This window comes from Colletotrichum paranaense (assembly GCF_030867605.1).
Source record: "Colletotrichum paranaense strain IMI 384185 chromosome Unknown Scaffold_4.1, whole genome shotgun sequence".
NCBI classification, from domain to species: domain Eukaryota; kingdom Fungi; phylum Ascomycota; class Sordariomycetes; order Glomerellales; family Glomerellaceae; genus Colletotrichum; species Colletotrichum paranaense.
Window position 1 is genome coordinate 1,132,984 of NW_026848962.1, and position 24,606 is coordinate 1,157,589.

Consider the following 24,606-nt stretch of genomic DNA (forward strand, 5'->3'; position numbering starts at 1 on the left):
AAGGTCGGATCGGGAAGGTCGACGGTGAAGGTGAGGGGAAGTTCGGGCCCGCCAAGAGCCAAGCACTATAAAAGCTGTAGTCTTGGCCCGTGATGTCGTCAACGCGGTGGGTTGCTGGGCGCGGTCTTCTGCTTCTCATTTGCGTTGGTCATGATTCAGTCGCAGGCTCTGCGTGTACGCATACATGCACACTATCTTCGGGCAGTGAACTTGTCTGGCTCTAGAGGCGCATCCGGGAGAAGCGGACTTTGGTGACCAGCACCGAGGTCCATTTCGCCAAGCATGCGGCAAAGGCTTGTTGATAGACAGATTAGTGAGGGGATTGAGTGTTATCAGTTCTCTTTCGAGGCACTCGGACGCATTGAAATCAACAGCAAATTCCTCAGCCCATGCTTTTTTTCAAGGCAGAAAGCGGAATCTCGTCAATTGATTGATTAGAACAACGAGTCCACAATTGTTAGACCTCTTCCTGTTCTAATTGATACTAAATACTGTAGAGATTGACCCGTCTTCTTTGTCGACAGGTCGTCGTTCCCAATTGATCATTGACTTGCCACTCGGTGTAAGTCGAGTGATACCCTGTATTTCATGTCTTCCCCAAGGTAAAGTGACCCATGCAACGCCGGGCAACGGCACACGCGAAGTGTCTCACCACATCAAATGATTTCATCGCTGAATCAATCAGCCTTTGGCTTGTCCTACAATGACTTCAATCTTTCTCAAGTATGAGCTGGTGCGAAGACCCTCAGGTCAATGATTACACCTATGCTTATGTCAGGCAATCCCTCCGGCAAGCTCTGCCGAAGCGCGCTCGAGGATGATTTGTCGACACCACATTCGCTACAAGTGACTCAGCCTCCACAACTGAGCTGGACTGTTGCCTAGAATCAAGTTGCAACGACAATAAACCAGAAAATTCAATATTTCTTCATGACAAAACTTGAGACGCGTGTCAACAAGAGTTTCTAATCGGTCCAACTTCAGTTCACAGACACCAAACGACGTCCCAATATGTCTCGTCCTCAAACTCCAACGCACGATGTGTACAACGACCCTGACGCCTACGAGCTGCAAATTGCTATTGACCAGCTAGCGGCTGGGTCATCGGAAGCACTGCGACTATACCTAGCCCGCAAAAACGGAATCGATCCCGCTACGGCATCACTGAGTTCATCGCCGTTCGCAGTGAGCGACGATCCGAACGTCACGTACGCATACGCCGGAAAACTGGACAATACCCAGGCGCCAGGAGATGAGCAAATACACGACCCCAGCGCAGAGTCAAATAAACCGGATGTCATGTTCGAGGACACAGAGATACCTTTTGAATATGAGCCGTTAGACCCTGAGCTTCGACGAATTCGCCTTCTGAGACTGGGTGCCGCTGAGGAGGATGGCATTATACGCGAATTGCGGGTCGAAACCTTTTACCTGGATGATGCTCCCCCTTATTTTTGTCTCTCGTATGTTTGGGGAACCCCCGAGCGATTTCTCGCGGTGAACTGCAACGGGAAGATGATCTCTGTAACGCAGAATCTCTACCATGCGCTACGAACTTGCCTCAACAGGCACCCCACCACGTGGTTCTGGGCCGATGGTATTTGCATCAATCAGGACAACATTGTAGAACGAAGTCAACAGGTTCTGCTGATGGGAAATATCTATAAAGGTGCAAAGCTGGTTCTTGCTCACCCTGGTCACTACCAATATGAGCGCCGCAAGCCAGAAGACGTTAACAACAGGGAGGAAACCACGTTGGAAGACCGTATGGGAGGTCTGGGAGTTCAGGACATGATGAGCTTCGGCATGGATGACTCAGTCAAAGATGAAGTCACGGCAGAGTCTGAGAAACCATATGGGCTATCGGACTTCACCCTGGAGCCTGTGGATGATGCCTACAGCACCGAAAGTGTCCAAGGTGCCATCAGTATCATGACATTCATGACTCGCATCTGGGAAGACCAACGCCGAGACAGCATCATGTCGGACATAGAATGGGACAAGGTCGGTCTCCCAGATACGGACACGGAAGAGGGCCGGGAGACGTGGAACAAGTTGGTTCGTTTCTGGGTGACTGATTGGTACTTCCGCACATGGATCCTGCAGGAGGTCATTCTGGCACCAAAGGTTGTCGTGCTATACGGTACAGCAGCGATCAGCCTGGAAGCAATCACGGATTTCTGGGACCTTGCGAGAATTCATGGCCTTCCAAGGCCACTTCGGATCGGCATGTATGCTGAAGTTTTCAGTATGATCATGCATTTGAGTCCCGTAAGCTCCTTCAAGTTGCTACGAGACCGCAGGCAAGGATTCGAGACATCTCAAACAGTTGACGATACTGAAATTGTGGAGGATGAGCCTGTGGAAAGTGGCTCTCCTCTCAATCTCCTTGAGTTGCTTTGTCTGACGAGGAATAACCTGGCGACGGATGCGAGAGACAAAGTGTATGGACTTCTTGGACTCACTGACGACCCTGTCGCTCAGTCCATTGTTCCCGACTACTCGTCAAACAATACGCCAGACAGAGTCTTCACTGAGGTGGCGAGACTTATGATCGAAGCTGGTCGCGGCATTGACCTTCTACACCACGCCGGCATCAATCAAGGTGTCCCAAACCTTCCTTCCTGGGTGCCTGATTGGACAGTTCAGTCGCGTTCGACTTTATCGACTCAGCTGTATCACTGCATGCCCAACACGTCTCCCATGATATCAATATCGGCCCCGGGAGAAGCTCCAAGACTGACTCTACGAGGCATGATTCTAGATCGAGTCAATTTCGTGGGGCCATCTTGGAAATATTACACCCATAATCAGACTGATCACATGTTCAACATTTTCGAGAGCGCTCCAGATCTCGAAATTCCAGCGTTCAATGACGAAGATTCTCGAAACTTCATCCTTACCTTTGCGACTATTGCGGCTCAAGACGACCTCGAAGAGCGATATATCGACGAGGCTCTTGATGACGCGCTTGTGAGAACCCTAGCGATGGATCGATCATGGCGGGGCGAAAGAATTGGACCAAGAGATAAAGAAGAGAATGCAGGGACAGAAGACGCCAAGTTTGTTGTCACCGGAAAGGAAGGCAATAATTCTCCCGAGCTAGTATCGACATCAAAAGAATTCTTCGCAGGTGTGGACGCCTTCCGGCGCTTCTATGCTCAAGGACCGAATGAAGAGAATGACGAGTACGCGCCAGGTATTCGCGTGCACCAGACGGCGATATTCAAATGGCTGCTTGATTTTGACGTCGACGTCGAAGCAGACCTCCAGAAACACATGGTCCCCTTCACTGTCCCTTTTCAAGAAGCTCAACGAGGGCGACGATTTGCGATGATCGGTACAAGGGATGACAAAAATGCAGAAGATATTGCAAAAGATGCGGTCATCTTGGAAGAGAATCCCAGTAGGGCGGTATACAAGACAAAATCTCTGGACCATCATTACATGGGCACTGTTCCGTGGAATGCCCAGGTTGAGGATTACGTGGTACTCCTTGAGGGTTTGAGGACACCATTCGTCTTGCGAAAAATCCTCAATGATATTGAGTCAGGCAGTGCAGACGAGTTCCAGATCATCGGCGATTGCTATGTGCACGGTATCATGGATGGCGAGCTTCTGAAGCCAATTGACAGTCTCAAAGGGAGGTTGAAGGCTGAGCAAGTCGGAGTTGACGCCAAGGGAGAAGAGTATGCTGTGGAGGGCCTTGAAGGCTACCTACCCTTTCAAGACTTTGTCATTGTGTAGAGCCAGTTCAGAACTCATTCAAGCTTCAGCTGTTCAATGAAGCATTTTACAATGTTGGTGTTTCTGTCATGTCATATCCGAAATTTGGCGTCAGAGATTGCACTTGCGAGGTCAAATTGAAGAGAGCAGCAAATTCAATGTCGGGAGTCCAGAACAGTTATTGTGTTCACAGTAGAAAGGGGAGCCTCAATATTTTGAAATTAAGGCCGGGGTCTGAAATTTAGTGTTTTCTTTTTCTCCGCGGAATTATTGCTATCCTGCGGCGGGTCATGCTCGAGATCGGTTACTATCGGATTAGAAGTCCAATTCAACCTCGACGTACAGCAGCCCGCGCAAGGGCCAACTACGGCCCCTACGTACAATTATCGTAGCCTACTTAACCTACGGTTAAAACCTCCTTTTTATACTTACGTAAAAATTAATATAATTTAATTAATCTCTTTATTAACCTACAGTTTAAACTAATTATCCTATAATAAAAATATTAATACTAATTAATAATTAAATTTTATTATTATAAATTAATAAAGTATTTTGCTACGTAAAAAAAATAACCTCTTAATATTATATAGAATAAGAAATTCATACTAATTAATTTTATAAAAATAAATAAAAAAAGAAGCGATTTTTAAATACTATATAGAATTAAGTAATTATAACCCTTTACTATTTATAAAAAGTCGATATTTATTACGTTAAATTACGTTAATTAATAAAACTACTTAAATAATTAATTTTTTATTATCGTTTCGAGTAGCTTTTTTACTAAATAACTCTCTTATAACTAGCTTATAATTAGAAATTAACTAGCTAAATTAATAAAAAGAAATACTTATATAACGACTACTTACTTAATTAATAAGCGCGACGAATAAGTTTAAAAATATAATATAAAAAAGTAACGCGTAATTTAAAAAAAAGATTTTTAATTATAATATAAGCTTTTTAATAAGTATAATAACTACTTATATAGGAATTATAAAACTAAGAAATTTACAATATATAAAAAGATTTATTATTATAAAAATTTTATAAATCTAACTTCGAAGCCCGTAATTTAAATAGCCTCTTCGTAACCTCTTTAATTACTCCCCGGGTATTATTTAAGAATATAATATAAAGGACGGCTTAATAAAAAAAAAGAGGATTTAAAAATCCTAATAGCCTCGAGTTATATATATTATAAATATTAAAAATTAATATAAAAAAAAAGATAACTAGCTTAAAAAAATAAAAAAAGTCGCTAATTTAAAAAAGCTAAGTAACCTCTTACTAAAATTAACTTAAAAAAAAAATTCTTTTAAAAAGCTATTAAAAGGCCCCTTTTATATTATTAGCTCCTAATATAAAATTACTAATTTTAAAAAATTAGCTAAATAATAAAAAGAATTACTAATAAGTAATAATTACTAAATTAGTATAATTAAATTATAAAAAAGATTACTTAAGAAATTATAAAATAGAGTATTAAGAAGCTATAAAAAAAGATCTTTAAAACATTTAACCTTAATTAATATAAACAAAAATTATAATAAGTATTTTTAATAACTTTATAATTTTATAAAAAAGAGGGCTTAGTTTTACTAACTATACTTAACTACTTATATAGCTCTTTTTTAAACTACTTAGCGTTTATTTTTAATTATTATTACGGAATACTATTTTAAAAAAAATAAGTTAAAAAAAAAAGTAATTTAAAAATTATAAAGAGTACGAAGCTTATAAAACTAAAAATGTATAAAATAGCAAAAATTAGTAACTAATAAAAATCCTAAGATTAATTACTTTATCTTTTTATAATAATATAAATATTTATTATTATTATTATTAAAAAGGACTACTAAAACCTATTTTTTTATATTAAATAAAAAGGGGGTTTTTAATAAGAATAATAATTAGTAATTTAAAAAGGTAATAATAGTTATTAAAAATAATAAAAACGAGAGTAATAATAAAATAATAAAAAAAAGTAAGAATTACTTAGACCCTAACGAATTCGTTAAGTAGTAAAAGCACGGGTTTATTATAACTAATATATAAATTAAATATATCCTTATTAAAATTAAATATATTAACGACTATTAATATAAGTATAAGTTAGAGTACGACCTCTAGTAAGTTAAGGTAAAAAAAAAAAAAAACCTAATTCTAAATAAAATCTTAATCTTTTATAAATAAGTAAATATTAATTTAGATTACTAAGGAACGTAAATATATAAAATTGTAAATTAATTTAATAATAAGTAAATTAACGCGGCGTTAATATATTTAATTAAAGTTTATAAAAAAAAGGGGTTATAAGGGTAACCCCTATTTTATAAAATTATAAACGACCTTAGTTATTAACTAAACGAATAGTTTATAAATATAAGCTTAAGAATTATAAAAATAATTAATAAATTCTTTTATAAGTAAGGGGTATTATTAGCGTAATTATAATTATAAGAACTATATAAAATCTTAGTAATAACGATTATAGAAGAGGAATTCGTATTATAGAACTAAGTATAAGTCGATAGGGCGTATAATCGCTTTAATAAGTTTAAAAAAAAGGTAAATAACCCGGATTTTTTTTTATAATTATTAATAATAATTTATTATTATAAAAGGATATATAAAAGTAAAATATAGTATTAAAAGTATAATAATTAATAATTCTATTTATTTTAATTTATAGCTCGTTATTATTATTAATATAAAATTCGGCGCTAATTAGTTAATAAAAAAAATAAACTACTCGAAGTTATTAATAATATATAATAATATAAGAATCGTATATAAATACTAAAAATATAATAATAAATATAAAGTAATTTATAAATTTTAAAAAGATCTTTTTTAAAAAGAAATTATATTCTAAAGGGAAGTATAAGGTCTTATAAAAGACTTTAATAATATTTTATAATTATTATAAAAAAGTCGGGATTAGGGAATACTAATACTATTTAGTAATTAATATCGTACTTATAAATAAGGCCTTAGATTATTATTATAAAGTAGTACGTAATTTTAATTAAAACGACTTTTTTAGTATTATTAATATAATCCGAAGCTGCTTCGAGACTTATAATAAGAATTTAAAGCTTCTATCCGAGCTATAGGTAATTTTTTTTATATTTATAACTAAAATAATAAAGGGTAAATTATAAATAAAAATTTTTAAAGAGCTTATTAATTAAATTAATAAGCTAGTAAAAACCTAGCTAAATAAGGGGACTAATAAATAAAAAGTTAAATATTTTTATATTATAATCTAGCGTATTTTAAAAATAAAAATAACCCTATACTAAGTACTTAAAAATTACGAGACGTTTTATTCGAGGCTAAAATTTAGTTTTAATATTAAAATAAGAATACCGTACTAAACTTATTTCTAAATATACGACGGACCTTATTAATAATATTAAGTCGATTAAATATATAATAAAAAAAAAAGCTAAGTATAATAATTATTAATAAAGAGGCCTAGATTTATTAAATAAGTAGAGATTTAACTTACGAATAAAATAATAAAAAAAGTAATACTTTATTTATAAAAAAGATAGATATTAATTAAGTAACTACTCTAAAAAAGAGCGTACTAAATCGTATAAATAGTATAAAAAGTCGAGGGTAATAAATAATAAAACTAGCTTTTATTAATTTAACTAATTTTTTATTATATATAAGGATAGATCTAGGGGTATAGAACTTAGTTAAAATAACTAAATTAGTAGCTTATAATATTTATACTTTATAAGAAACTTAAAAAATAAAGAAAATTTTACCCCCTATATTAATAAATTAAATTATAACGAAGTTAATAATATTAACTACTCTTTTTTTATATTATTAGTTTTAAGAAGATATACGAGGCTAAACGAATAAAAAGTAGTAAAAGCCCTTAATAAATAGGTTTTTATTTATAAATAGTAAAGTAAGGTCCTTTAAATAATAGATATAGAGGTAAATAAAAAGACGAATTTAATAATATAGAATTCTATTTTCTTAATACTAAAAGAAAAATTAGTACTTCTCTTAATATTTAAAAAAAAATATAATACTAAGTAATTATAAGGGTAGCTAAAGGGGTCTTTTTTATATTACTTAGATTATTTAAATACTAAGCTCGTATAGGTATTTTACGTAAACGAAAAGTACGGCCTAGATAATTTTTAAAGGATTATTTTAAATATTAGGGTATTATAATAGTTAATAAGAAAAAAAGGGTAATTCTAAGCGCTATAAAAAATCGTATTAATAATACTTAATACGTTAATTACGGGTATTATAAGAATTAGCTTCGGCCTAGGTAAAAAGATCGTTACCCTAAGTATAGTAGAAATAAAAATATACTTTAGAACGATAACTTTTTATATTTTACCTGTTAATACCCTATTTTTCTTATATTTAAAAAATATAAATTAACTAAGTATTATATTTAATAATACGAGGAATAGAATTTTTAGTAATAAATACTTTAAAATAATTAAATAACGATAGGGGTACGCATTTATAAAGCTTATTAATAATATGAAATTAATTAATTATTTAATAAAAAATAAGTTTTAATAGCTATATTAAAAATTTAGCTACTTATTAATCGCAAGGCTATATAGCTTCTTAAAATAATTAAATAATAATAATATCGAAATAGGGGCACTAGAGTAGTTAATAAAAGTATATTACTAATACTAAATAAATACGCAGAGCCTACGTAAATTTAAATTTAAATTACGTAATAAGCTTAATTTTAATTAAAAAATCGTTATTAATATTTTTTATTTAAATAATTAGCCAGTTCTATATATAATTAACGAGGCTATATTATTTTAAATAGAGTAAATCTTTTAGGATTTATAAATAAAAATAATATAAATAGTTTTACGAAAAAGTTAGATTAATATATACTAAGGACCGCTAAATAGTATTAAAACTAATATTAATATTAGTTTTAAGTTAGTAAAATTTAAAAAAAAATACGACGGCTTACGATATATAATTAAAAGTTGTACTTATTAAAGCGTATTATAGTATTAAAAAGGTAAAAAGGGCGTATTAGTAATTAAAAAGAGCGTTTAAAATTATTAAAGAAAAAAATCCCGATTCTATTAATAACGAATACTTTTAAATAATACTTAAATACTATAATAATATTATAAGGCTTAATAAGTTTATATTAACGTTTTTAGTATTTAGAGTATATTTAAAAACGACCTTAGCTTCGTTACTATTATTAAATATAAATTAATAAGCTTAGGTAGTTAAAAAAGTAATATAAGTATTACGTAAAATAAGTATAAAAAAGTAAATTAACGAGGTAATTATTATATATAATAAGCCTAATATAGGGATTAATTTAAATATATTATTAAATTTGAATATATAAATATAATATAAAATTACTTAATAATAAGCTAGGTTATATAAATTAATTTTTATTAACGAGCGCTCTTACGTAGTTATAAAAAATCGAGACTAATTATTTAAAATATTAATTATAGTAGTTAGACTATATTATATAGATCTTATTAAAATAATTTTTAATTTATAAAAAGAAAAAGAGCTAAGGGAAACTATATAACCTATAGTAGAGGTATAGGAAATTATCCTTAATAAAATTATCGTAATAATACTAATAAATAATAAAGAAAAGGAAATTATTAAAAAAGTATTAATATTATTAATAAGACGTTATAAAAGACTATAATAGTAAGTATTAATATAGTAATTTATTATTAATAACGAGGTAATTAATACTTTTTATATAATAAAAAAAAAGCCGATTTTAAGCTAATAATTAAACTACGTAAAAAAGGCATAATTATAATTATTAAAAAGCTATATAAAGGATTAGATCTTATTAAAATAAATACTCTTTGTAATCAAGGGGTTTATTAATTTATTTTTTACGATCTAAAAAAGTATATAAATCTCTATATATTTAAATTATAAATAGTTTGTAAAATTAAAGAAAAAGGAATACCTTAATTATATAAGAAATCTAAGTACGTAATTTAGGAATATAGTAACGTTAAAAAGGTAACGCTATTTATATAATGATTTATAATATAGTACTATGACTAATAATTAATAATAATATTAATAATATCGTTATAGAAAAAGGGGTACGAGATTTAGAGCTACGATATTACCTAGGCCTATACTTAATTAGCTATAAGGTTTATAAAAAAAATCTTAGCCTACTTATTAAAAGAAATAATTAGTAAGTACTTAGAAAATATAATTATTAAAGTACTTAAACTACTATATAAGCTTATAGAACTAAGTACTTATTAATAAGCTATATATTACGATTTTTATATTAATTAATTATTAATAGTTATATTTATATACGATCCGTACTTATTAGTTTTTAAGCGCGTAAGTAACTAATTTAGGATTATTAAAATATAAATTAATAATATATTAAGCTTATTTAATACTAATTTTATAAAAAAAGAGGATAAAGAGCTTTAAAAAGTAGGCTTTATAACGAAGCTAAAAAAGGTCCTTATAATAAATAACTTATTAGTATTTAATAATAGGATTTTTATAATTAAAAAAAAAAAACTATCGTTTTTTAATAAAAGGGGTAAAGTAAAAAAATTAGTTTTATTAATCTAAATATAATTAATATTAAAAAGCGATATAAAACTAAGTTTATGTAAAAGGTATATATTATAAATATATATTAACTTAAGGTAACTTTTAATTATATTAAAGTAGTATAAGCTATAGAACTAACTAAATAAGACGTCGAAGTACTTAATAAGTAGCTTAAATAGTAATAATCAAATCTTAACTAAGGTCTTATTTATTACTTAATTAACTTTATAATTAATAAGCTCTATATTTTTATAAATAACTTATTTATAAATAACGAGGACCTTATTTTATAATTAAGATATATTATTATTCTTATTAATAAGAGTATAAGTAAGAGCGAATTTATTATATATAATAATATAATTTACTATTTATTAATTAAAAATAAGCGAGTAACGAGGAGTATATTAATATTAAAAGTTTATAATATAGTTAATAATATTAACCTTACTTATATAATTTTAATAATACTAAGGAAGATTACTAATTAACTTAACTTTTTATTAATTTTAATAGTCGTTTATACGGATTTTTATTTACTATACGAATATTTTATTAAATTAGGGATTACGAAAGAAAAAAAGTTTATAATTAATATTATAACTCTTAAGTAATTATATAAAAAGCGTAAAATTTTTAAAATCTATTAGATTAATAATAATAATAACCTCGCTAATATTTTTATAAAAGTAGTATTTAATAAGGGATTAGAGTAATTCGTAAGTAATAAAAAAGTTAATATACGAATAAAAAAATAAGTTATATAAAAAGAGTAAAATAAAAGAGGAAAAGGAGATAACTTAGTAAAAGGGCCCGAGGTTAAATTATATTTTTAATTATAGTAATTAAATTATAAAAAAAAAAAAAGTTAGTATTAAATTAAAAATTTAATTTAACCTTAACGTATAATAGCCTATATAGGGGCTAATTACGGCCCTTATATACGATTATTATAACCTACTTAACTTATAATTAAAACCTCTTTTTTATATTTATATAAAAGTTAATATAGTTTAATTAATCTCTTCGTTAACCTACGGTTCGAACTAATTACCCTATAATAGGGATACTAACAGTTACCTCGGGATGTTGTCATGCACCTGCGGGGGATCAGCATTAACCTCGGATGACTAATGAAAAGTTGCTCATGTATCCCCGAGTCCCATCCAATTGTTTCAGCCCGTTTAAGGTTTCAGTCTTTCCTGTTTCTCACCAAGAGGCTTTTGTTTACACGTCAAGACCTGTTGACAAAGTGTGTTACTCAAGTTCTCAGACATGGGTTCTTTCGAAGAGCGTATCGACACCGCTGTGCGGGATCGTGATATCCCTGGCGTCATACTTCATGCTCGAGACAAGTCTGGTAATTTGATTTCCCCTAAGATTGGAGCTGGCCTCACCTTCAAGGGATGCTAATAAACCCGAACAGGCATCTATCAATACTCGCATGTGTATGGAGACAACCTGAAAAGCGCAACACGTTTGTCAGATGATCATATCCTTACTCTTGCCTCCGTCACAAAGCTTTTCACGACGATCGCTGCCTTGCAGCTCGTAGAACGTGGTATTCTAACACTCGACGGGGATGTGTCAAAACACGTTCCGACCTTAGCACAGAAACCCGTCTTGACCGGCTTCACGGATTCCGGCAAGCCCACTGAGGTACAGCGCCAGAAGCCCATCACTCTGCGACACCTTCTTACGCACAGCGCCGGCAACAGCTACGACTTCCTCAGCGATGCGACGCGAGACTGGCAGTCCTTCCACGGCCTCAAACCAACTCGCGGGTCTACCGTCGAGGAGCGCTTCGGGTACCCCCTGAACTATGAGCCGGGAGAAGACTGGGCCTACAGTTGCAGCTCAGATTGGATGGGGAAGCTGATTGAGAATGTGTCTGGGAAGTCGCTTGAGCAGTATATGCGCGAAAATATCTGGGACCCGGTTGGCGCATCAAGTTTCACGTTCAATGTTGAGTCTGTCAGATCAAAACTTTGGGGAATGAACACCCGGGACAGGGACACAGGGAAGATTATCCTCCATCGCGGAAGGGAGTTGAATCATGGAGTCACCGACTGTCTTGGCGGACAAGGGTCTTATGGATCGGCCCCCGATGTCATGAGAGTTTTGCATTCGCTGCTGGTTGACGACGGAAAGCTACTGAGTCCGACAATGACTTCCGAAATGTTCAAGCCCCAGCTGTCATCACAGGCTAAGAGCAGCCTGTTGAAGGCGATGGAAGAGCCAGAGTGGGCAGTTGGTCACTTCCCTGTGACGGGCGAGTATGACTGGGGCCTTGGAGGTCTGCTTGTGGATGGACACAGTCACCCATACCGGCGGAACGCAACTCTGATGTGGAGTGGTGCATCAAACGTTTTCTGGGTAAGTCTTCTCTCCTCCCACGCACCCTGCTTTAAACAGACTTTGTTCTAACTTCTAGCAGTGGATCGATCGCCAAGCTGGGCTTTGTGGCTTCTTTGCGACACAAATGCTCCCTGCGGCAGAGGAGGGAATCCGACCGTACATTAAGGCATTTGAAGAAGAGATGTACTCAAAAGTGAAGGGTGCCAAGACTCGCGCAGCACTTTGAGAATAAATAGATCCTCCCCAAGAATATGTTCGCATGAAACGGATTATAGTCAGCATAGCTAAGACATTGCGCGCAGTTAGAGGTAGAGGTGTTGGGCTGTGTTTATCAATTGCTGTCAAAATATCACATCACGTTCCACAGGAGGTCTAAACTCGTCATTTCGCCATCTTTAAGGGTACCAGTACTCACAAAGAAAATCCGTTCTCTTAACGAGCAGATTCTGATATCTTTCCTATCAACTGAAAGACGGCACACTGGAGCACGGGTCTTCAAATGCTTCGCTTGTTCATCATGATGAAGCCTGAAGCATTCGGAACCCCGGTCAAAAACTGGTTCAAAACCCAGATCACTCGTTTAACAGCGGCTTACGGCACGGCCCGGCCGCTATTTACAACGCTTCGCTTGTGGCTGACATTGCGTCCGCTTTCGCTGACAAACAAGGGCTACCACCACTGGAAATCAAGGCGGCTCAAACCCGACACACCGACTCTTGTGGAGGTTATTGTGTGGATAAGGACCGTTGTAACATCGCAACAAGTATCAAGTCCGCGCGTCAGTCTCATGGAAGTGCATGCACTGTAACCCAAGAACTTCGGTGCCGAAAAAGCATTGAACTTTCATAGACGGGGTCCCTGGTGCTTGAGCGCTGCGGTGCTGTGGTCTTTCCCCTCTATGAAGTAAGTACTCCGTACTTTATCATAAAAGTCCAGAGTTTAAAACCGTAATTGCGAATGAATGGGTAATTCCACTCTTTCCACTGAGCAACGCTCCAGTGCTACGAGATTAGCACCTTACCTGAATAGCATGTAGGCAAGGGAAGGAACGTTGAGCCTGTAACGTTGCTGATGCTGGCGTCAAATCATGCGTCATGATATCTTTCAGCGACGATCACCGTTATCGATTTGCAGAAATTCCTGCACGCAATCTTCCAGGAAAAGAGAGCCCATGTGGCGTGACAGTACCCGGTTCACGGGACGCTTTACACCGACACGTCCGGGGACCTAGTCTGGTATCGCTTCTCTCAGAGGTCCATCACTGGGCGATATGCCCACTGCTCATGAACCCCATGAGAAATGGCACGTGTCAAGCCCCTTGGCAGTATTGCTAGCTGGTGGAACTGAGTCGTCCCCAGCACCCCAACTCCAAGTCTGGTTGGATAAACCACTGAAGATTCTCCACAACCCGAGGTTCCTTTGGGATAGGTCCGTCGAAATTCTTCAAGCTGCCACCCTCTGATCCATGCACACTGCTGCACCGCCCGGTGTCCCCGGCATGGTTTTGAAGGGGGGATGGGGGTTGGGTCTGGCCCCTTGGTCCTTAGAAGTTGGGGTTGAGCTTCGGCGGATTAAATACCTAGACCTCAGACGATCTAATCTGTAACCCCACGGTTTCTCACATCAAACCCCTCACCAAAGTTGACTGACACTTTGAAAGAATTCCTAATGGCGACTCCGGGAGATGAGACGCGCTCACCCCCGGTGGGGGAAACCGTTGCTTCTCCAGGCCATGCCGAGATTGATGCTGAGGATGGGGCGAACCCGGCAACGGGTATCATTGTACGCTTTACACAGCGAGCCCCGAACCGGACAGAACGGGCAACTCTTTGCTAATTTGCGATGCGGCGATTAGGATGCTGACGACGGAGAAACAGACTCCGCCATCAATGTCGTACGTTGCCCAGTATAGTTATACCGCAACCGTTTTTAATGAGAGAACATGATTCGCGACAGAGCCTCATTTCAGGGTATTAGTTAATAGTAGTTATGCTTACCATGTCTCACTCTAGTCAATCCGCGATTCTCTCACTTCCATTCGCTCATCCATCCTTAATTTTGAAGATGAGAATGGACGTCTCTATCACTCTCATTCCCGAGGCAGTAAGTCTTTGTATTGCATATCTAACAGCCATGAGATTGAGCCTGGCCTGATACGTGCGCAGAATACTACTTTCCCCATGACAACGTAAGTTGAGACCGCCACAATGTATAGTGGTAAAAATGTATGTCATATAGCTGATGAGACATTAATAGGTTGAACAAGAGCGTTTGGATCTACAGCACGAGCTCTTCATGAGGACGTTCAGAGGGCGCCTTTGCACATGTCCAAAGTCTTACGGTGCTAACAGAGTCCTGGACCTCGGAACGGGAACCGGAATCTGGGCTCTGGAATATGGTCAGTCATGTGCGCATGGTACATATGATTAGCCTGACTAACGGTCGATTAGCGGAGGAGCATCCCGAGTCTGAAGTGATCGGGGTGGATATCAGTCCAGTGCAGCCTGACTTGTAAGTGACGCCACATATCCTTGAAGCTGCCACTCACTGTCGAGGTCATGACCGCTGATAATCTTCAAGTATGCCTCCCAACTGCTCTTTTGAGATAGATGACCTGGAGAAGCCATGGACATGGTCAAAACAATTCGACTTCATCTTTTCTAGGACTTTGAGCGGCAGCATTCTGGACCCAGCCAGGCTAGTTGACAGCATTTACAAGTAGATCGTCCCTAAATATCTCCATCCCAATGGCAAGCCCACTATTCTAACGCCTGATGATATAGCCAACTCGAACCCGGCGGCTGGTTTGAAGCACAAGATGTCTGCATGGAAGCTCGGACCGACGACAACACACTACCTGAGAACAGCTACTTGGCGCAGTGGGCCGATGAGGTGGTTGACGCTATGGAAAAGATCAATCGGACTCTCAAGCTTCCACTCAAGTGGAAGCAGCTTCTCATCGATCGCGGCTTTGTAGATGTCCGAGAGACCATTTATAAATGGCCAACCAACACTTGGCCACGAGACAAGACGATGAAGGATATTGGCGGATGGGGGCTAGCCAATCTTGATTATTTCCTTGAGACAGCAGCTCTCGGTATCTTGACCAACATCAAGGGCTGGTCGAAGGAGGAGGTCATTGTTCTGTGCTCGCAAGCAAGAAAGGAAATGCGTGATCCGACGATCCATGTTTGGTGGCCTGTGTAAGTTTTCTCGTTGCGACGGAAATCATGTGGAAGTTTGCTCTCAACGCTATTACTGACTCAAACTACTAGATATGTCGTTTCTGGTCGGAAGCCAGGAAATTCAACTCAGGCGCCTGTTGAGCCCTCGACAGCTTGAGTTGCCTGACGTCGTCAAACGATGATGGCCACCAGTCATCATCACTCGTCAGGGGTCCATCCAAAGGCATCCCCGAAGAGTCTCTTGATACCTATGAAAAGACACATGAGGTCCGACTATTGCGGCTTATGCCTAATAATTGTGATGGGAATCTGCTTTGAGGCTGTCCTGTGTCGACAGAAATTACTTTGAGGAATGGCTTCAGCCACTTGAATTCCAACGTTCCCTTTACGAAGTGTGAACCCCGCGGTAATCACACAGAAGCTATGCGCGTCTAACAAGATCCGCTAAGCTACAGTTCATCTGGTCTCTCTGAGCCAGCTTCAGTGCCTTGATTTTCTTGCTGATTGCGCTTCTGACTGTTGAGATTTTCAGCCTCCACTCTTTTTCAGAGACCATTGTGAGATCGGAACCAACTTACTCTCTTCGTCTGTACATGTACCACATAAGTGAAACGCTAATGATAGCAAGGCCTCCGAAAAGTATGAGGATTTGATAGCCATACTTGTACTTCGGCGCATCATAGGTAGGAAATAGAACCACTAGGAATTTGTTAGCACAAAAGACTTGAGTGGTAAATTCCGGATAGCGGCTTCAACTCACAGGGTACCCAAAGAACCCAAGCGTAGGAAACAACATTTGCGGTGGCCACAAGCAGTTGTCTGAGACTCGGATCTCCCGCGTTAAGTCGATTGGCCCAGCTCTTTACTTTGTGTCAGAGTCTGTCGTTCAAGTGGTTTCTGTGGGGTACTCACGATGAGGACTGGAGTTGCCGCGGATCCAGCATACGAAAGGTAGTACGCAAACATCAAGGCCCCCTTGGGGATATACCACACAGAAAGCAAGATGTTGGACAGTATCATCAGGGCTTGAACAATGACAATCATTGTATAGTTCTGTCCGGTTCGGTCTGCGATTATACCCCAGATGACTGTGGCAACGATGTTCAAAGCACTGCCGCCAGTAGGGTAGATGTTTGCATCCACAACGCTGTAGCCAGCAGACTTCAGCCAGAGGTTGAAATAGCTGGTGGCTGTGTGACACGCCGCGACCATACTGCCAAGTTATGTGAGTAGGATGCGACGCAGTTGTACTTCATCGGGAGTATAACTTACGTGTACGGTACAACAAATACCCAGATCTCCCAACCGAGGTAGATGCGTTTTGCTTCCTTCCATGTCAACTTTTGCTGAGCCTTCTGTCCGAACTTCTCAATCCTATCGATACCATATTTGACATGCTACGAAAAGTGAGTCAGGCATGTTCATTTACAATAGTGACGTGGAGTACATACTTCAGCTGACCAGTAGAATGCTTTCGTGTTATGCGGCAGATCAGGCAATCCAAAGAAGCCCCAGAACGCAATTGGAAGCGAGATGATGGCGTCCATGATGAACAGCCATCTCCACCCTGCAATCCCATGACGACCGTCCATGCTGGTGTATAGTCCTGCTTGCAAGTAACCGCTGAACATACTGGCAATGGATTCAACTTGCAGGAGTATAGCTAAGCGCTTAGTGAGCTCCTTTGGGCCGTACCAGCCACCCAGCATGGCGATGTATCCCGGGAAAGCACAAGCCTCGAACAGACCGATAAAGAAACGCAAAGCGTACATCTCGTACCGAAAGTTAGTGATATGGGCCATGCTATCTTCCATGGCTTGTACTTACCGTCTTGATATTCTTGGCAAACCCCATGCCGATAACAAGCAGCGACCAGATGACCTCGCACGACGGAATAAGAATCGAGGGTCGGATGAAACTGAGTTGTGACATCTGAGCTGGGACACTGCCAACCATGATGCCTAAACTGAACCAGGTGTTCAGCCAGTTGCGCTCATTTCCGTAGAGGCCCAGGTCAGTCTGCATGCCACTGATGAAGGCATTGCCTGAGGATCAGTGTCAGTAATCCTCAACTTCACAAGCTAATAATTTTGGCTTACTGTAATTTGTTTGATCAAGGTACTTTATGAAGTAGCCAAAACAAACAGTAGGACTGGTGAATAGAAGGAACTTGTTAGTCCTGGGAGAGCAAAGCCGCACCACACATGGCAAGAGATTGGACTCACAAGAAGAAAGTATCGAGCCTTTGAACGTATTTCCGGTACTCTGGATCTCCATCAACAGAGTCCCATACAAGACCGACAATCTTGCGCCATCGGGAGGGGGTTTTCTCGGGGATTGCCTCTGCGGTGTTTTCTGGGGTCGTGTCTTTGGCGTTCTTGTCCAAATCCGAAGTGGTTTCTGCCACTTCCACAGGGGCAGCGGACTTGAAATCCGACATGTCGGTCAGTGATTGGTACCTAGAGAAAACGATTCTGCACGCTCGTCCCAGCAATCTGGTTAGACGCTGATGTTCGGTCGACCTCAGATCGCTATATACTTTGGCTTCCGCGAGAGAAACGATTTTTTCCGAAGCACCTAACCGCATTGAATTAAGTCATGGATATGGCTGATTTGAGCTAGAAAACTTCCTATGCCTGATTTGCTACTGGTGGATGATGCCATTACAACCCCTGTGAGCGAGCTCACCCCCTTGACTCCTTCGGACCCGATTTTGTTCCAAACTAGCCTTGGATGTAATCTGCATGTACGCGCAGACAGAATCTGTTCCATCTGGCGGCTTTTCGAAATGAATGACAGTGCCTCAAGGGAGTCGTGCCGTTCTCGGATGTTGCAGCAGAAGGAACCCAATGTCATGGCTGGCCGCCCCACCATGTCGTTATCTCACTCCGCTCTGTCGCCTTACTTGATGTCCGGCATCTTTGCCGGTGCTTGACAACTTCCCGGCAAACTTGATTGCACTCAATCTGACCATTGCACAGAGAACTTGACTTCATTTGGATGTGAAAAGCCAGAAAAATCTCACTTTACAATCTGTCAACCTCAGTTCACGAAGAAACCCTTCAGAGGAAACATCGCAGTATCTGAACTGTTCATTAATAATGTTGCATTGGGAACAAAAGGCAATACTTCGATTACATAGGGGCACCTGATAATCGGTCGGAGCGTTTGAGTCGTGCCTTGTGGAAAGTAATGATAAGTCGACTCTCATTTTCTGTCCATTAAAGGCACGGTATCCATGCCCGGCTGCATCCTGGAGCGATTTGATTCAACCGGACTGTCCATGTATCCACAGCTCTTCCGGCAGGGTACTTCCTCCTCTCTCCGCGATCGCAAGGTAGCTTGGATGTTCTACTCATTCCGGTATTTTATCATGCCCGGCAACGCTAAAGTGCTGATACCGTCAGTCCGAATTGAAGACAGTCTGGCAGGCATCCTATTAATCAATTACCAGAACCTCCACGATTAGAGGACGCTCTTCAAACTCTTTACATCATGACGCCAGAAGTCCTACGACTTTCTTTAGAGAATGTCGATTTCCGGCTTCCGACACAAGTCACAGACGACAATAGTGTTACAGCACTCAAAAGTTTAGTCTTCGAGCCCCTCCTCCGATGGCAGTCCCATGGCCGCGTTGAGCCCGGGCTGTTTGACCGATGGGAGCGGTCCCCCGATGCCCGAATCTGGCAATTTCACATCCGAGAAGACGCCTTCTTTCATGATGGCGAGCCTTGCAAGGCTAAAGACATCGTCACTTACATCAATGGCCTCCTGGACTCAAGAGACTACTTTGGCATGCGCTGGAGTTACAGCCGCTATTTCTCGCAAACCAAGTTCTCTGCCGAGGATGATCGGACTGTAAAGGTGACAAATGCGGAACCATTCGCGGATATCGAGGGTATCTTTTGCGAGTTTTGGCCTTCTCGCATCGACAAGAATGGTAAGCCGGTGCTTGGAACGGGCCCATTCCGTGTCATCGAGTTCGAGCGGAAAGATAGCACGGGTAGAGCCATTTTGCAGCGGCTCAATCCGACGCGACATGGCTCACCTCATACTATCATAGCGACGATGGAACCAAATGCTGCCGAAAGACTTCGGCTTCTGCGTGCTGGAGAGGTCGATGCTGCCCTCAATCTGGAGCGGGTAGCTAATCTTAACCTTCTCAATTTCGACTCTGGATTTCGATGGGGAAGAGTGGCAAGCACCCTATCGGCTATTTACTATCTCAACTGCACGGATGGTATCTTTACTTCACCAGACGCACGTCTGGCTGTGAACCTTGCGTTGGACAATGACGCATTGGTAAAGGAAGTATACCATGGGTTCGCAAAGTCATCCGCTACAATCGTCAGCCCCTATCATCTTGGCTTCCCAGAATCACAATTGCAACACATTCCCTACGACCCCGACAGGGCCAGGGATCTCCTGAAAGATTTCGACAAAGGCACACATCTTGTCTTGAGAACCCCAGTTTACATGCCAGAGCATGCCCAAAAGATCTCGAAATTCGTGGCATCATCCTTGGAGGCCGTTGGTTTTCAGGTCGAAATCAAGGTTGAGACCAATAGACCAGAATATGCTCGCCAAATCGGACTCAAAAAAGAGATTGGAAGCCTCGCGTTGTTTGACTCAACCCCAAACAGCACGTTTCGCGTTTTGGATGATAAGATCTCCAGTTCGTCGCGTGCAACTTGGTGGCTTGGTTATCACGATGACAAGTTGCAAGAACTATTTTACGAGGCGCGAAACAAAATTAACTACGAAGACAGAGCGGAAGCATATGCGAAGACTCTGAAAAGGTTACAGCAGAATCCTCCATGGCTGTATATAGGTCATCCTGACGTTATTTGGGCAACAAGACACGATGTTGGACTTCAAATTGGGCATTCGGGAATACTCACACTCGATTAGTGAGCCGGAACTTTAGGAGGAGAAGAGAACGTTGTAGAAATCATTGGAGGCTGCAACAGCATTCATCTTTCTGTGGTGATACTTGAGCTTACATGTATTTATGAGCAAGAGCAAAGGGATATGAATCTTCTTCACATGAGGTGTATCAGCGTGGCCTTCTCATTCGAGCCCAACCTTCTTGATACCGTCTTTCTGAAGTTATCCCGATAGGAGTTCTTCCTGCGGAACCTCCGCAATGGGCCCGAAGACCCGGATCCACTCACATAACGCCTCGGTATATAAGTCGGCCGATGTCGCCGACTGCGCTGCACGTTTCAGTCCGATACTTCCTTGATCGATGCATGTAACTTTTCAAGCTTGCAATGAGCACCTCGGTATCCATCAACATCCTGCAAGCGGCGGCTAAAAGATATGGCACCGAGCCACTCCTAGTCTTACCAAATGGTGCGACTGTCGATTTATCGAAAGGTTACATCCCACTACTCGCACGATACACTTTCGAAGACAAAGCCGCCCAAGGTCTACGGAAGCGCAAGGCCGGTGACAAGCCTGAAAATCCGATTCACTTCTCTGCTCTTGAGCTAGTCCGCGACAACTCGATCTTGCTCTTGACGGGACCCAGCGGGAGCGGGAAGACTACATTTGCTAAGCACCTCTGCCACATCCTAGCTTCCTCTGGATTCAGCAATGCGCGACCACTACCTCGAAACGACCTAGGTGATATCAAGGAAGAGAATTGGGGTGCCAGCAGATTGTCTCCGTGCTATTTCTCACTGAGTGGTACCGAGTCTCTGAAACGGTTGGCTGATGTAACGATTCCGCAACTTCTTGGCGCATCTGGTTCTCAGCACGAGCATCTGCTCATCGTCCTCGATGATCTGCAGACCGCAGGGGATGAACTGATCTCTGTTCTGGCAAAAACACTGGCCCTAATACGAGAGCGAACCTACACCAAGCTACTCTTGCTTGGCGATACAGATGTCCTTGACCACTGGAGCTTCCCGGCCGTCGTCCGACACGAGTTGCTTCCCTTGCTAGAGTGTCAAAGAAGGGAGGCAGTGCGTTCTCACCTGAATTTGGATCCGTCGACTCTCATAACAACTGGCATGGGTGAAGCTGCGTCGAACCCGGCCATGTTTGCTCTCGCGGTTCAAGCCAATCACTCTGGAAACTGTGCCGAGGAGCTGCTAGATGCGTGGCTTTCGTCCACCCACTCGCAGCCAGATGCTGCATCGCTTCTAGCAGAGAGGTCATACAAGCTGATATTCCACAGCTCATTAACCACCGGTCCGACTGAGATGTCGTTGACCGCGATTCAGCCCAATCCTGCCTTGCGAAGCCTGACGGTGCAACGGCTCCTAGCTGCGCGGCACCTAGCTGATTTGACACCGCAAATCGCTGTCGGCCTCTTTCGTGATCAGCCTCATGCTTCGGATGATGTTCTAAGAAGCTGCTTGTCGCGTCTCAGCTCCTTACATAGGTCTGGCGTCCTTGTCGACGGGCTCCTCGGGGGCACACCAGCTGACGCTAAGCGCGCTGCCTTACTGGTGGCTGGCCTTATTCCATTATCCGCGGAAGTCGAAAGCAAGGTTATGAAGCTGCTTCTGGAAATCGTCGAGAATGGAGATTGCTCGGCTGGTGAACGCGAGAAAGCCGGTCGTCTACTGTCAAAGTATGGCGACCCGCGAGATCTGACTGAACTCGCAGAGGTTCCCGCCGGAAGCTTCATGATGGGCTCTGAAAGTCATCCCAATTCGCAGCCTCTGAGTAGAGTTTCGCTCGAGAGGTTTCGCATCGGTGTCTATCCTGTCGTCAACAGAGACTACGCCGCCTTTGTGAAGGAAACTAGCCGCGAATGGCTCAGTCCTGGTGGCAAGGACCCGGAGAAAGCAAATGCACCAGCGACCGATCTTACATGGCATGACTCAAGGGCTTACTGTCAATGGCTCACAGAAAGGTGGAGAGAAGAGAAAAAGATTGGTTTGAATGAGCACGTGAGGCTTCCTTCAGAGCCAGAGTGGGAGTGCGCGGCCAGGGGTGGCCGGGATGAGACGGGCACTGAAGGGTTGGCTTTCCCTTGGGGCACAGATTGGCAGGAACATACTGCCAATAGCGACGAGACTGGCTTCAATACGACCTGTGCTGTTGGTCTCTTCCCAAGGGGGCTCTCGCCGTACGGCTGCCATGATATGGCGGGGCATGTATGGGAATGGTGCTCAACTCTCTGGGGCGAGGACATGACGATGCCAGCTTTCCAGTACCCTTGGCGGGATGATGGGCGAGAGTCTTTAGATGCCTCGGACCATGTTCGAAGAGTACTGAGAGGCGGATGCTTCTCGAGTCCCAAGTTGAAGGCAAATTGCACGTATCGAGGTAGCCTCGAACCAACAGGATTCTGGAGAGGCAATGGGTTCCGCATCGTTGTTGCGCCGCTAGACTCACAAGATTGAATGAAAGCAGACAACTCCTCACTTTGAACCCTTTATAATCGATACTGGAAAGACTCTCAACAATTAGACGTTATCCCCGGCTTCATCTCGTTGTGTCAAAGATCGGCAGAACGCCATCACGTTTGCCGGTCATGCCGGTATTCGGCGGGTCCAACTTCTAAAGTTCCGGCGCGATGGATGCAGCTCAGACTCGGCCGGTGTCGGGGGCAATTGCGGGATCTAGTCAGAAACACAATAGTGGATAAGCATCGCGTCATGTTGCCTATGCCTGGGAGTCTGGTTCATATACGTGCAGCTTGTTTATATGTCCGTTTGATCTCTGTCAGTCTGTCTAAGCAGATGGTATTCCTGAACTTATTCTCAAAAGCTGATTATTAGTTCAAGAGTTCGAAAACATACCTGGCAGGTTACCGAGCTCGATCGAACGTGTCGGCCATCTTCCGCGAATATGCCGATTATTTCCGATTTCAAGCTTCCGGAGGATGCGAGCGCCCTAGGACGGTATACGACAAATTCCACAGCCCCCTTTTTCATCACATTCACTACGTCGGACCATCCTGATACGGGAGAGTCATGGTGTCCCGATGTCCGAGCTGCACTCCCTCGCATCATTGCCGCCTTTTCGCCTTCAAGCGCACCGGAGATGGCCTTCGTTGAAGTAGGACAGCGGCCTGAGTGAGTAGCTGGAAGCTTGAGCTTCACAACTTGTTGGGGCGATTATCAGCTAAATATTAGTGGCAAACCAGGTGGAGAGTCCCTACAAATGTGTTTCGCACCAAGTGGAACGTCAACAATGTGCCGACAATTGTTCGGTTTGAGCTTTCAGATGGCGAACTGAAAGAGACGGCTAGACTGGTAGAAGGCGAGATACTGGATGAGAAGCAATTGAGAGGACTAATCCGCAACAACTAATGAGATGTTGACCTTAGATACCTTAGTGAGTACCTAGCTCCGAGCTCCCGCGAGAGGGCTGGAAAGTAAGCTTTCAGGCGTGATGTAAGCGCCATGGCAAAGCTTGTTTTCCTGGCCAAATGATCACCATCTTTGCTTTCCACACAGCACCATCATCGCATTTCTCGGCTAAGGTGGTGATTAATCCAGGCAGCAGCATCTAATTTACCGTCTTAGCCGCCTATTCAAGCTTGAGATGACGAGTCTGTGCCGCTCGCTAACATCGATCGGTACTAGTCTACTGAGCCAATCTCGGCCGCATTGGCTCCCGTTTGCTGGTGCTGAGGATCAGGGGCAAATATGAATCCTTCGGAAAATTCTCAGTCATCGTCAACAAACATCGTGTTCTGATGCGTGTCGTTCTATTCTAAAAACTCTTTTCTCGTCTTCACAGATCGTAATTTTACTTTTCATAA

The 24,606-nt window shown here is 40.6% G+C and overlaps 7 protein-coding genes across 7 annotated transcripts; 6 read left to right on the forward strand and 1 right to left on the reverse strand.

Moving 5' to 3' along the window:
• Positions 1-1,011: 1,011 nt before the first annotated feature.
• CPAR01_05357 (uncharacterized protein) lies at positions 1,012-3,747 on the forward strand (the record flags this gene model as incomplete). Its single annotated transcript, XM_060489636.1, has 1 exon — positions 1,012-3,747. The coding sequence occupies one exon, from the start codon at positions 1,012-1,014 to the stop codon at positions 3,745-3,747; it is 2,736 nt and encodes a 911-aa protein (XP_060351102.1).
• A 4,248-nt stretch (positions 3,748-7,995) lies between these two features.
• CPAR01_05358 (uncharacterized protein) lies at positions 7,996-8,154 on the forward strand (the record flags this gene model as incomplete). The annotated part of the gene is made up of 1 exon (XM_060489637.1): positions 7,996-8,154. A coding segment is annotated over one exon (159 nt), but the record flags the coding sequence as incomplete, so codon positions are not given.
• A 3,456-nt stretch (positions 8,155-11,610) lies between these two features.
• CPAR01_05359 (beta-lactamase) lies at positions 11,611-12,919 on the forward strand (the record flags this gene model as incomplete). Its single annotated transcript, XM_060489638.1, has 3 exons — positions 11,611-11,695; positions 11,762-12,711; positions 12,773-12,919. 3 exons carry the CDS (start codon positions 11,611-11,613, stop codon positions 12,917-12,919), a joined length of 1,182 nt encoding a protein of 393 aa, XP_060351104.1.
• A 1,442-nt stretch (positions 12,920-14,361) lies between these two features.
• CPAR01_05360 (TAM domain methyltransferase) lies at positions 14,362-16,035 on the forward strand (the record flags this gene model as incomplete). The annotated part of the gene is made up of 9 exons (XM_060489639.1): positions 14,362-14,475; positions 14,549-14,587; positions 14,706-14,796; positions 14,859-14,881; positions 14,950-15,091; positions 15,144-15,204; positions 15,274-15,411; positions 15,477-15,896; positions 15,969-16,035. The coding sequence occupies 9 exons, from the start codon at positions 14,362-14,364 to the stop codon at positions 16,033-16,035; spliced, it is 1,095 nt and encodes a 364-aa protein (XP_060351105.1).
• A 292-nt stretch (positions 16,036-16,327) lies between these two features.
• On the reverse strand, positions 16,328-18,318 carry CPAR01_05361 (pantothenate transporter liz1; the record flags this gene model as incomplete). The annotated part of the gene is made up of 9 exons (XM_060489640.1): positions 16,328-16,394; positions 16,457-16,577; positions 16,639-16,738; positions 16,791-17,091; positions 17,151-17,275; positions 17,330-17,650; positions 17,706-17,923; positions 17,978-18,057; positions 18,104-18,318. 9 exons carry the CDS (start codon positions 18,316-18,318, stop codon positions 16,328-16,330), a joined length of 1,548 nt encoding a protein of 515 aa, XP_060351106.1.
• A 1,055-nt stretch (positions 18,319-19,373) lies between these two features.
• On the forward strand, positions 19,374-20,789 carry CPAR01_05362 (uncharacterized protein; the record flags this gene model as incomplete). The annotated part of the gene is made up of 1 exon (XM_060489641.1): positions 19,374-20,789. One exon carries the CDS (start codon positions 19,374-19,376, stop codon positions 20,787-20,789), a length of 1,416 nt encoding a protein of 471 aa, XP_060351107.1.
• Positions 20,790-21,151: 362 nt separating this feature from the next.
• Positions 21,152-24,151, forward strand: CPAR01_05363 (uncharacterized protein; the record flags this gene model as incomplete). Its single annotated transcript, XM_060489642.1, has 3 exons — positions 21,152-22,990; positions 23,646-23,914; positions 23,986-24,151. The coding sequence occupies 3 exons, from the start codon at positions 21,152-21,154 to the stop codon at positions 24,149-24,151; spliced, it is 2,274 nt and encodes a 757-aa protein (XP_060351108.1).
• Positions 24,152-24,606: the final 455 nt, after the last annotated feature.